The sequence below is a fragment of the Peromyscus californicus genome, unplaced genomic scaffold (assembly GCF_007827085.1).
Source record: "Peromyscus californicus insignis strain IS unplaced genomic scaffold, ASM782708v3 Scaffold_20__1_contigs__length_68692818, whole genome shotgun sequence".
Taxonomy (NCBI): domain Eukaryota; kingdom Metazoa; phylum Chordata; class Mammalia; order Rodentia; family Cricetidae; genus Peromyscus; species Peromyscus californicus.
In genome coordinates this window covers 38,686,271-38,698,916 of record NW_026294503.1, presented here as the reverse complement: position 1 = coordinate 38,698,916, position 12,646 = coordinate 38,686,271, and the positions used below count along the sequence as shown (strand labels likewise).

Below are 12,646 nucleotides of genomic sequence, written 5' to 3'. Positions count from 1 at the left end.
GGTATAGGCCATGGGCGAGTGCCTCTATTAGGCAGATGCTGATAGAAGCTCAGTAGAGCCTCTCCATGCCTGGGTTCTCCTGCCCTGGCCTCCCTCTTCCATATCCGTGCAGAAATGGAAAACATCTCTCCTATCTTAGACCCTGCTCAGCATTTAAGGGGCTTGTTTTTCTTTCTGAATTTGTAATTTTGCAGCTACTGACTTGTTTGTATTTGTCTTCATATACTATATATTCACACAATGAGTTTGACTAGCACCAGGTACATAGCTTATATGATAGATCTTATTTAAATGAAAGAATGAAAAATGGACAGCAATCTGAAAAACAAACAAACAAAATCCAAAATACTGGAGAAGAATCCAGAGAGGGGGACATGTGACATGGGCATAAACACAGGGTTAAGTATGACTTTGAGAAGATAATGGGATTGCATGCCACCCCAGGAATGCCTGCTCTCTGCTGTCACATTCTGCAGGCCTTTCCCAGCTCTACCCTTCTTGGCTTCTTTTGTCCTGATCTACTCCAGCATGCTTTTCTTTGGGATCTTGAGCTGCATCTGGCAGTATGGTGAGGATTCAGCCCTGATTACAGTTTGAGTTGATTAAAGTCAATGTATGATCACTACAGCCAGTGCTCTCTGTGGGCTTAAGTGTTGAGGCAAGAGGTCTGCAGCTTTTATAGTGGGGGATCAGGAGGACCAGACAGCACTCTGCAAGACAGATTGGAAGCCAAGAAACAAGCAGAAAGAGGATCAAGGGAGATTTGAAGAGCAGTGGTCATGCTTAGATGGCTGGAGATGACTGAAAGACTTAGGGATGCATAGAAAGCTGAATCAGAGCAGTTGTGTTTTTTTGCTGTTGGACATTTGGATATAAGGAGAGGTAATTTTTAGCTACCATTACTAGATTCTCTTATGAAGGTTTTGAGAACAATTTTCTTATATGCTGTCTTCCAAAATTCTTTTACATTTATTAGTATGTGCTGCATGCGTGCATTTGTATATGTGTGCATACATGCACACATGCTTGTGTATACTTGTACATTCCACAGAATACACATGGATATCACAGTACAACTCTCTCCTTTTACCATATGAGACCTGGGCATTAAACTCAAGTTGTCAAGTTGTCAGGCTTGTTTATATCTTAGAGAGTTATTGTTGTGATGAAACACCACAACCAAAAGCAACTTGAGAAAGAAAGGGTTTATTTGACTTATGGATCCTGATACAGTCCATTGAGGGAAGCCAAGGCAGCAGTCAAACTGGGAAGGAACCTGGAAGGAAGCAGGAGCTGATGCAGAGGCCATGGAGGGGTATTGTTTACTTGATTGTTCCTTGTGGCTTGCTCAGTGTGCTTTCTTACAGAATCCAGTCCAGGGTGATAATACTCGAATGGGCTGGGTCTTCCTATATCAATCACCGATTAAGAAAATGCTTTACAGGCTTGCCTACAGCCTGATCATGTGGAAGTATTTTTTCAGTTGAGATTTCCTCTTCTCAGATGACTTACCTCTGTCAAGTTGACATAAAACTAGCCAGCATAATATTTCTCTTTACCAACTGAAACTTTCACATGCCCCACCTTTTAAATATTTATTTATTTTATTATGTGTACAGTGTGCTGCAGGCCAGAGGAGAGCACCAGATCTCATTACAGATGGTTGTGAGCCACCATGTGGTTGCTGGGAATTGAACTAAGAACCTTCAGAAGAGCAGCCAGTGCTCTTAACCTCTGAGTCATCTCTCCAGCCTCACCCCTTTTAATTGAAAAGGGAATTGCTTAATTTTTTAATTTAAATATTGTTTGATTTCTTAAATAGCTTAATCAGGAGAGATTGTAGCCTTAGGCCAAGATTTCTCCCCATGCTACATAAATCCCCTTGACAGCTCCATCAGACTTCTCTAGATTCTGGTGCTGCTGTAAAGCCCTGTTTATACATAGTAGCTGTAGCCAGTCCCACCTTCAGAAACAGCACCAACAAGAAATATATACCTGAGCTCCTGTTTGTTCTGGAGATAGCCATATTGAATGGCTAGGTCTATTGATGTTAGTTTTCCCATAAACAGGCTATGTCTGTGTATTTGTTCTCAAAGTCACTTTGTTTTACTTGCCTTAGATTTAAATTTCTAGAAGATTGTTTGTAGTTAACATCATTGCATGGTTGAGAGATTATCATATCCTGGTAGAATTTGACTGAGCTGTGATGGTGCCAAGAACAGAGAATAGATTGTACATGCCTTGAATGCTGAGAATAACAGGCAAGGTGCCTTACTTTTCAGATGCTTGATTAAAGTCACTACTCCAGTAACACTAATAAAGGGTGGGGTAGTCTACAGTTCTCATCATTCCTCCTCAAAGGTACCAAGGTCATGAGTGATGAATAGGCCAGCACTCTCTCAGTTAAGGAAACTAGCAACATAAATGTGTATAGGCTCTGGGTAGGAGGGGAATGGGTTATGGATACTGGTGAGTTCTGTGTTAACTCGGGTTCAGTGAATTGTGTCATAGTGATGTTTATTTCTTTTTCTTTTTTTTTTTCTTTTTTTTTTTTTTTGGTTTTTCGAGACATGTTTCTCTGTGTAGCTTTTTGCCTTTCCTGGATCTCACTCTGTAGACCAGGCTGGCCTCAAACTCACAAAGATCCACCTGGCTCTGCCTCCCAAGTGCTGGGATTAAAGGCGTGCACCACCACCGCCCGGCCGATGTTTATTTCTTGACTGTACAAGGTGCAGAACTGATAAAATTCTGCCTACCATCTCAGCAGCTCTTCAGTAGACCTGAACCTAGATAGCAAGTCAAAACAGTCAAACCTTAATGTATTTCTGTATTACTCACAACAGAAATCCAGTTTTAAAACTACAAATGTTGAGAGGTCTTAAGGATCTATTCTGTTCCCAAGTGATACAATAACATGGCTTCCTAGAACACCATTAGGAGATGTGAGTTGGCATGAGGCACAGTGACTCATACCAATGACCTAGGTAATTGGAAGGCTGAGGTAGGAGGATCTCAAGTTCAAAGCCAGTCCAGGCACATATCAAGATTATCTTAAAACCATGCAAACAAGCAAATAATGAGTGAAAGCTTGAGGCACTTACCCTTGAGTCCAGGCCCTAAAGATAGAAGGGTGCCATGTGATTCTTTAATATGTCTTCAGCCTTTCATTGTTTTATAGCAGTTTTTTTTAGCCTAACATACACATTTATATGAGAAACTCTAGTCATCCATGTGACTAGCAGCATCTGATAATCATTAAGTTGACTAATGAGAAATGATTTGTTAGATTACTATGACTAAAGAGCAACAGTTCTTGGTGGTGTATCTTAATTTTTTTTTTTTTTTTGGTTTTTCGAGACAGGGTTTCTCTGTGTAGCTTTGCGCCTTTCATGGAACTCACTTGGTAGTCCAGGCTGGCCTCGAACTCACAGAGATCCGCCTGGCTCTGCCTCCCGAGTGCTGGGATTAAAGGCGTGCGCCACCACCGCCCGGCATGGTGTATCTTAATTATACTCTTACACATTCAAAATAATTGCTCTCTTCGTGTGAACTGGTATCATAATGAAGTGCTCTTAGGTAGATGACTTGATTTCTAAGTCTGACAAGAAGTGGGCTTTGTCATTGTCTTAGTCAAGGCCAGCATTTGCTGGGTATTCCCAGAACGACTTTTTCCTTAAAAGCACCCTATGTTCGGAGATGATTATCTGTACAGTGCGTTTTATAGTTGGGTCCTATTGACATTGCACATATTTAATTCTCTTTAGTTCAAGCCTGATCCAAAGCCAGAACTAATTCTGCTCAGATGAACTGGAATTTTCTTGTTCCCCTTCTGCTTCACTTCCATCCGAACTCCAGTGTTTTTAAACTAGCTAACTGTCAACTCCTGGCTGTCTCTTCTTTCCTTCCTGTCCACTTGATTGGCAGATGCTGTGTCTGTAACTACCTGAGTTTGTCCTGTCCATGCCCCAAGTCATTCAAGCCTCTTTTTCAACCATTGCTGTGCACAGTTGTCAGCCTTTTCACCAGTCCTTTGGTTGCCTGCTTGGCCTGCTGGAGTGTAACCAGATGTGGTTTGTCTGCTTCTTCTCTTCCTGCTCACCACCCCGTATACACAAAAGCAGTATGGGCATCTAAAGTAGGTCACATGTCCTCTGTGACGTTTTAGCGACCTGTTCTCTCAGCTCATGATCACTTTTCTTCTGGTATCTTGTTCTTTTCCTTCCTCAGCCTCCCACTCTGATTTTCATTTAAATAACTGCACTCTTCATCATGTAACCACGTTTCCTGTTGTCCTAGCTCATTTTCTGCAATATCTCCTCTGACTCCAGAGTCTTCCCAGTCACTTCAGCAGGCTTCGCTTGTTACCCTACTAGAGCAGGCTGTGTTCTCCTGGTTTCCTTACCCCTACCTGCCTTAGCAACTACACTCTGTCTGCGCCTCAGCTATTCTATTTCCTCCTTACTGTCAAGATTCAGCAGATCACTTAGCCTGTCTTACTGACCTTGATACACCAGAATCCTGACTTGTATTTCCTCTGTGGGCTGTGTTGGCCACTGCCCATCCCTACTTCCAGGTCCAGCAGCTTGTGTGATGGGTCCACTTGGATTCCTGATAGCCCCTGGTATTCTTCCAACTTTGCCTGCCAAGTGTTTCCTCCCATTTTTTGCTTTGTCAATTTAGTACCAGTTCTTGCCTGTAGCATCTTACATTCCAAGATACAATCAGAGTATGACCATCTCTAATTTCATTTCTACTTCTCTATCTACATAAACTGTTGCTTCCTGCCTGAATTAGTGGGAAATCTCCAACTTAGCTTTTTTTTCCCCCCCTGCTGTTGGCTTTCCTGCGAAAAACCTACTTCAGAAAGCACCACTTCTTCACTCAAGGTTAACCAAGGAAGTAGAATCAGTGTTAGCAGCATAGAAGCTAAGTTCATGCCTACATTGGTCCTCCTCAGACCTCAAGGTGGAGGTTACTGTTTCCTTGCCTCCCTGTTGTCTCACATACTGAAAATCAGGAGCTTGCTCCCTGGGAAGCTCTTGCTCCATTCCCAGGTATTCATGTGTGAGGACAGCATTCAAATTTAAAAGAAGCAGAAGCCAATGGTTGTCCATGCAAGGTAAAAAGGCCCTGTAGGTAGTGGTTTTTCTCCCTCCTACACACATGTATATGAAGCCTGTAAATGAGCTCTCTTCTATAAATGTCTATTCTTCTGCACATACGGATTGTTTGTTCTCTTTGTTGTATAACAATAAGATAGGATTTCAACCTCCCTAAACTAGTTCCATAAAATGGGTTATACACTGCATAGAATATTGGTTGTTAAAGTACACACCACAGTTTGTAAAATTATTCCATATGGTGAATGAACGATTTTGAAGATCCTCCTTATTGCTGAATCTTTACAAAGAATAGTGTCCTGAAATTTCACTTTTTAGGTACAAGAACAAGGGCCTTTTAGAGTTAATTATTTAATGCACTTTCAGAAATGGTATTGGAACATGTGAGTGCTGTGTGCGCATTTACCCTTTTTGCTTCTGGGCCACATGCCCCTGTGGTGCATGGTTTAATGACTCTGTGTTGCATGTGTAATATGCATGCTGTTGCCTTAAGCTTCTGTTGAAGGAGTGAAGTCCTGTGTTGCTCAACTATACCTTTCAAACTGGTCACAGGGCAATGTTTGTTAATGTGGATTTTACAGCAGTTAATGCTCTGCTAGTTATTTGGCAAGTGAATTTTTGTAGTAATGTAAATGGTATGAGTATGATTGGAGTTTTTTTTCTCTTGGTTGATGTGAAAACATATTTTTCTGTCACTTCATTATTCAGGCCAAAACACTAAGAAAACTGATCCAGCAAACGTTTAGGCAGTTTGCCAACCTTAATAGAGAAGAAAGCATCCTGAAATTCTTTGAGATTCTCTCTCCGGTGTACAGATTTGACAAAGAATGCTTCAAGTGTGCCCTTGGGGTAAGTGTGTGGAACCTTGGAAGATGGGGACTAGTTGAATTTCTCCTGCTTTTTTTTTATCCATGTGTATCTATTGAAGGAAAACTAATTTGTCATAGTTCTTAATAAACAAAAATACTATTTTTAACACTAAGCATAAGGAAAAAGCAGGAAGAAAATATATTAGTTAGATAATAAAATCATAATAGTGTGTCTGTTCATAAGTAGGTGTTTTTATTCTGGCCTGCAGTTTGATTAGCTGTTCTCCAAGGACTAGTTTGCCTGTTGAGATAATCTTCCTAGAGAAAGCAGTGGCTTCCCAGATTGAAGAATGACCGTAATTAATCTTGTCCAGACTCAGTACATCTTGGGTCAGTGAAGTTATAAATATTTTATCTTATTTGATTAGATAGATTAACAGCAAACCAAGTCTTCTCCCAACCCAAGTCTTTTGATATATTCATGACTCCAGTTCTAAAATCATTTTTTTCTTCTGGCTCTCCTGTTCCCACCTGTTTGATCTTCCAAAGTCAAGTTGGATTATTTCCGTGGAACTGGCGATTGGCCCAGAAGAAGGGATCAGTTACCTGACAGACAAGGGCTGCAATGTAAGTCTGTTCTTGGGGAGGACTCATGGATTTGGTTGTGGGCACAGAGGAATGAAGTTAAGGACTGGACAGGGTACTCCCATGAAAGACTCCATTCTGCACGGAAACTTGATCATTGCATGGTCTTCTTGCTCAGGTCGGGTATGGGAGACACTTAAACTTAAGTGTATTGCCTTTGGAATTCCATAGCCTTGAAGGGAAATGAATAAGGCAAATTAGGTGGTGAGTGAAAACTGATGGGGCTGTTCCAGCTTACCTTATGAGGCCTTATAACTAACTTCTGGATGTGATTTTAGTATATTTGTACTGATATCCTACTCTTTAATCTTTATGTGTTAATTTTAAAAATCATAATGTTAAATTCTGAATCCTTGTTGCCCTTACTACCTCATTGAGGAAAAATAATGGAGAGAGAAATCCTCAGTTTGTCTCACTGCTGTGTCCTCCTGTTTTGTGCTCCAGCATAAAAGCTGCTGAGCACTTGCTTGTTCCAGGTGCTGGCCAGGGGCTTGCAAAGAAGGCCAAACAGACTGGAGCTCTTTGATGGAGTTTACAGTCAGGCATTGGAGGAAAGTATGTATGGAATCTGTGCGGTATGATGAGTACAAGTTGCAAGGCCTGCCAGGGTTATGGTATTGAGGGTGTAAGCCTGTGGTGTGGACAGTTGGTCAGGCAGTTTTGTTCTGAGGTCTTCCTTGTGGGCTCATACTAGCAGGTGTGCCTTTTCACTGGTATGGATTTCTGATCACAAGTTTGTTATCTGTGCTTGGTATGACTTTGTACATGTACTCCTTGCTGTCCATTTCCACTCTGCTCTGCTTCTGCCCTACATTCCTTTCTCTTTAGCAGTTTCTGAGGTACTTATCTCCTGTCCTTGTACAGTATAAGCCTATGGAAAATGCTCACCTTTGTTGATAGGTTTCAGCCATTGTTGTGCATATTGCAGGTGAGCAGCTAAGTATGCAGCACAGACATTTATAAGTGATCTAACCTGTTTACCTCTGAATGGGCCATTACTTTTGTTCTCTGCTTCTTATTCTCCTGTTCTGCCCTACTGATGCCAGTATCTCTTCCTGATAACACACTGTCCCAAGTGATTGCTGTGGTTTGGTGTTTGGCTCAGAGATACTCTTTTGATAGATTTCTGTATGGCATTCTCTGTAGGTCCTTTTCCTTGGATGTTTTAGAACCAAATCTTAATTCACTAATGGAAAGTATGTCATTAGAGCTCGGCTTGTGGATCAGTGCCTTACCTAACACTGCAGTTCCAGCACTGTACACACACAGTGTGACTTTATAGGACAGTTCTTGTTAAGTTTTAATAACATGCCTTTAATATTTTTAAGTTCTACCCTCTAAACTGAATGTGATGGTACACACTTGTAATCCCAGTCATACAAGAGAGACTTGAAGCAGTAAAATTGCTATAAAGGATTTACTAATAAACTTGCTTAGGAAAGATGAAGTTGTACAATGTAGAATTTGGTTAAAGGAGCACTGCCTCCAATCTAATTGGAAGGTAAGTAGTGCACTTGCCAGACTTAGAAACTGTAAGAAAGAAAGTTTGTGCCATTATTGAAGTTTAGGCTTGCTGAGAAAGTGTCTGCTAATGTTTACTCACTTTATTCAGTTATCAGAGATTGACCTTCTGATTAGGCCCAATTCCAAAAACAAAAGGATACAACCCTGATTTATAACCAGCCATTAGACTCATCTCCATATCAAATAATCTGCCTCAGAGAGGCAACACAGGGTCACAGCCACCATTAAGTCCTAGTCTATCTTTAAGTCCCCTGTATCTTATCAGGAAAATCATAATTCTGCCAGGTGGGCAAGATGACCCTGGGTACCAACTATTTGAAAAAGACAACACCAGTGTACTTAAGAATATCTTTGCTGTGTAAATCTCCTATGTGCCCAAGTGGCCATGGCCACTCTTGCAATCTCTTGTATCTCTGCCTCTGCGCACCCCCCCCCCCCCTTTTCCTTCATCCATTCTTTGTGGATTTCACATCATGCATCCCTGTCCCACTCATCTCTCCATCCCCTTGCTTCCACCCACTGCCCTTGCAACCTCCCCCCAAAACAAAATTGAAAAGTAAAACCAAACCAAAACAAAACAAAATAAACAAAAACAAAAATATCAGCATGAAGCTGTAGTGTGGTTCAGTGAGTCTCACAATATACCCTTTAGTCCATACATCTTTACTTGTAAGTATTCCTTGCAATGAGGCATTGGTCTGGTTCGAGGCCTCTGGCTTCTGCTATGCCCTTGATACTGGGTCCTCATGGGGACTCCTCTTAGATATCTTATTGTTGCCTTGTGTAATGGAGATCCTGTAGTTTTGGATCCGTAGGTATAGCTCCTTAACATGTTCTAGCAGTTCATAGGTGGGTGTTGGGGTTGGCTACCTCTCAGTCTTGGTTCTGGGCCTGGGTGGTGGCTGGGTTGGTCAGCCTGCCCGCTTTCCCTCATCATCAACCCCCAGGTAAGCTCTCTAGCATTACCCCGGCTAGCTCACCCAGTGTAGCAGACAACAAGAAGTGGGACCAGTTCTCCTGCTCTCATACCCTCCTGTCTGTAAATTGTTTAAAGTATAACTTGGTGCTGTGACCTGAAAAACATTTAAGGATGACAGCATATGTGGAATGCATAAGCCTAAGGCCTATATAAGTTGGTTAATTTTTCTGCTTGAGGCCAGTTTCCCTTTGGGCATTAGCTAGAACCAGATGTATGCTATTATTAAAGAACTTTTCCTGAGCGTGTGGAGTGAATTCTTACTGGGAAGGCATATTATTTCTATAATAGTAGCACTTGGAAAATGAAGGCAGGTATAAAGACTGTTAGAGGCCAGGTTGGGCTCTTAGAGGAAGTTCTAGGCCAGCCTGGGCTAAATGTCAACAAACAAACAAACAAACAAGCAAAAAACTCTTTGGTCTTCTGATTAGATTTCATTGTGAGTAGCTCCTATTATTATGTTAAGGACCTTATATCCTGTTCTTCCATTATCTGCTTACAGCTCCTATTGTAAATTATATAAATGCACAAGCCACTCCTTTATAGTACTGCATTGTTTTGTAAATGCTTACTATATTTGTAACTTGTATATTTTTTTTCAACTTTTAAAGTATCTGCACCTATCGAGAATTCTATCCTGTTTCTTGAAGTGGACAAGTGGTTTATAGTTCTTCATTCCTTTCTGTGGAATGAATTTTCTCTTGCCCCCTCATTTATCTGGGTCTCCTTAAGATGTTACTACAGTCAGGCATGCCCAAACCTGGAAGGAAGCCCAGAGGGCCCTTGCATGACTGTTCACCAAAGGAAAGTGTCTCTGACTTGGGAAGGCTGTCTTGAGGAGAACAGGTTGATGGTTGGGTCCAGAAAGAATCATGTAACAACTAGCAGACCCCAGACACCGAGATTTCCTCTATGACCTAAGAGTTTTTCTTTTCCTTCCCAAAGCCCACACACCTAGCCGACTTCAACCAAGTGCAGACCATTCAGTATTCAAATAGTGAAGACAAAGACAGGAAAGGAATGCTACAACTCAAAATTGCTGGCGCCCCTGAGGTAAGGGATTCTTGTCCTTAAGAATCTGACCCAGAAGAGAAGTTGGATGAGTAGAGAGGTGAAGAGGATCTGAGAGGGGTTGGAGGAAAGGGAAAATCATGATCAAAATATATTGTCTGAAAAGAACTTATTTATTTAATTTAAAAAACAAAACAAAACAACTGATCCGGGGGTAGTATAGAAATGACTTATCTGGGGTAAGGATGAAGTGTTCATGGGTAATCAGACTCACAATTTCTTCATGTATAAAGATTTGAAAAAGTGGTTAAACGTCTCCAAGATAGGAGAGGAGTAGATTTTAAAGATCAGGAATACTGCCATAATCAGAGACCACTGTGAAGTGAGAAGGAAGTCAGTTAGAATTGTGTGCACTGTGAGTGTTGCTGTTCCAGACAGTGTTGCAAGACTCTCTGGGCGATGTGATAAAATAGGCAGCAGCGCACAGTGGCTCACTGCTATAATTCCAGCCCTCTGGATTCCAGGACAGCTCTCAGCATGGACCACATAGCAAGACCCTATCTCAAAACCACCAATGAAGAAAAAAGAAAACAAAATAGAAACAAAGTAGTAAGTGATAGAAGAAAGTACTGTTCTGCTACACAAGACTCTGAGCTCCAGACAGAGCATGTTGAAAAGCAGTTGGGGCTGTTGTGCACGCAACTTTGCCTGTGGCTCAACTCTCCTCGCCAGGCTACTTCACCAGTGTCCTGCCCTGTGATCCCAAGTCACTGACATCTGAAGTTGACATCTAGAAATTGTTTATCAGATTAGCAAATCCTAGCATGGCGTATAGAAAACTTGTTGCAAATCAGTTTCCTACAGAGATCCCAGTGCACACTGAAGCTGCTCTCTGAAGCAAGCCATTCATTTGGAATGACTGGAACAACCATGTGAACCAGGACATGCTTGGATGTGAAAATAAAATACAGTTTTTGTTGTCTTCACATAACACTTAGAAATAGGTCTTTAGGCAGTTTACCCAGTACAGCCTGCCTCATGTGAAAATGATTTTTAAGCCTCTGGGCAAACATGCTATAAATGCAGAAAGACTGAAATTTTATCAATTTCCTCTAATGATAGAAAAATAAGATGATTGATTAAAGGTTTATTGTATGTTAGTCTCTAAAATAAGTTGTACTTTAGCTTATTACTTGAATTCTTCTCTTAGAGTGTGCCCAAGGAGCCAGACATTCTAAAGAAAAGTATTCTTTTCTGCCTCCTTTTGTAAAAGTGAGCCTCAGTGTCAGTGCTTTTTATCTTATGCTCTGAGTGTGTCTCCTGTCACACATCCCAGGAATGATGTCCTTAAGTACCAAACTTCCTTTCTTCACTTAAATCTGGCAAATGTTTCATTCCTACTCCTCTGTATTCAAGTGTATGCAGAGTTGTGATGTCATAGTGCAGCTGTCCCTTTGATTACTGGGAAGAACAATAATGTCTCTTTCTTTTTCTTTCCCATTAGCCTCTGACAGTGACGGCACCATCCCTAACCATTGCAGAGAACATGGCCGACCTGATTGACGGATACTGCCGGCTGGTAAACGGAGCCACACAGTCCTTCATCATCAGACCACAGAAAGGTGAGTTTCTGTTTTCATTCCTGCTGCACTGGTAAGACAAGCTCACCCCAGCAGCCAGGTTCTCACTGCAAACGTGAAGGCCAGAGGGGTTGTTGTGACCTGAGTGCTTGTTTTTCTAGGGACAGTGGTCCAAGTCAGAGCCCACAGACTTGAAACTGAACTGGAGTGCACTGTGACAGTATAGGGCTTTGATTAACCCTTAGAATAGCTCCTGAGTTACCATTGGTTCTGTCAGCTCTGGAGATTGTCTTCCTCAGTTCTTTTTCAAGTGTCCCTTGTAATTCATGTTGAAGTTTCTATCCTTTTTTTTTTCGTTTTGGTTTGGTTTTTCTGTACATTTGAAAAGCTTAGAGTAGGTGACATACAAAATAAATTCTATGTGAATATATGCAATCAAAGATATGAGTGAATAAAAATGTGTCCTTAGAAACGAGGCTCCATCACCTCAGAATGAAGGAAAACTTTGTAAGTGTAGTGCAAAGGATGAGGGTATCCTGAGGATGTGGATTTCTGAAGCAGTCTTTGAAAACAGTCCAAGTGGATCAGTGGAATGTAAGGAGAGCCTGGGCTTTGGCGGCATACTAGCTCATGCCATGTACTGTGTGTCCTGCCATGAACTGTGTTTACTCTGTAGACCCCAGGCTAGTTACCATACAGCTCTTGGAGAGCTGCCTCACGGCCAGGTACCCTGGAGATGATCAGGGAAGGGTAAACAGTCTGTGACAGTGTGCTCTGAGGGGCTCAGAAACATGAGAGGGCTAAGCAGCGTACAGAGTTCCCAGGAAAGTTCCTGTAAGGGTTGAGGATGAAACTGGATTATAAGGAAAAAAGGTTTCCACTGAAGGCAGACCATCATTAAGAGGACCACGACACTTATGGGAGCTGGCATCCAGTAGGGATAGATGGGAGGGTCTCAATTGCCTTTGTGGACATGCTACT

General features: G+C 41.7%; 1 protein-coding gene across 29 annotated transcripts in view; it reads left to right on the top strand.

Annotated features, from left to right (window-relative positions):
* Ptk2 (protein tyrosine kinase 2) overlaps positions 1–12,646 on the top strand; it is a 228,806-nt gene that overhangs the window by 122,628 nt on the left and 93,532 nt on the right. For all 29 annotated transcript variants that reach the window (XM_052747987.1, XM_052747980.1, XM_052747975.1 and 26 more), the window contains 4 exons: positions 5,829–5,969; positions 6,479–6,556; positions 10,020–10,127; positions 11,590–11,707. In XM_052747987.1, coding sequence (XP_052603947.1) covers positions 5,829–5,969; positions 6,479–6,556; positions 10,020–10,127; positions 11,590–11,707 — 445 coding nt within the window. The remainder of the gene's footprint in view (positions 1–5,828; positions 5,970–6,478; positions 6,557–10,019; positions 10,128–11,589; positions 11,708–12,646) is intronic.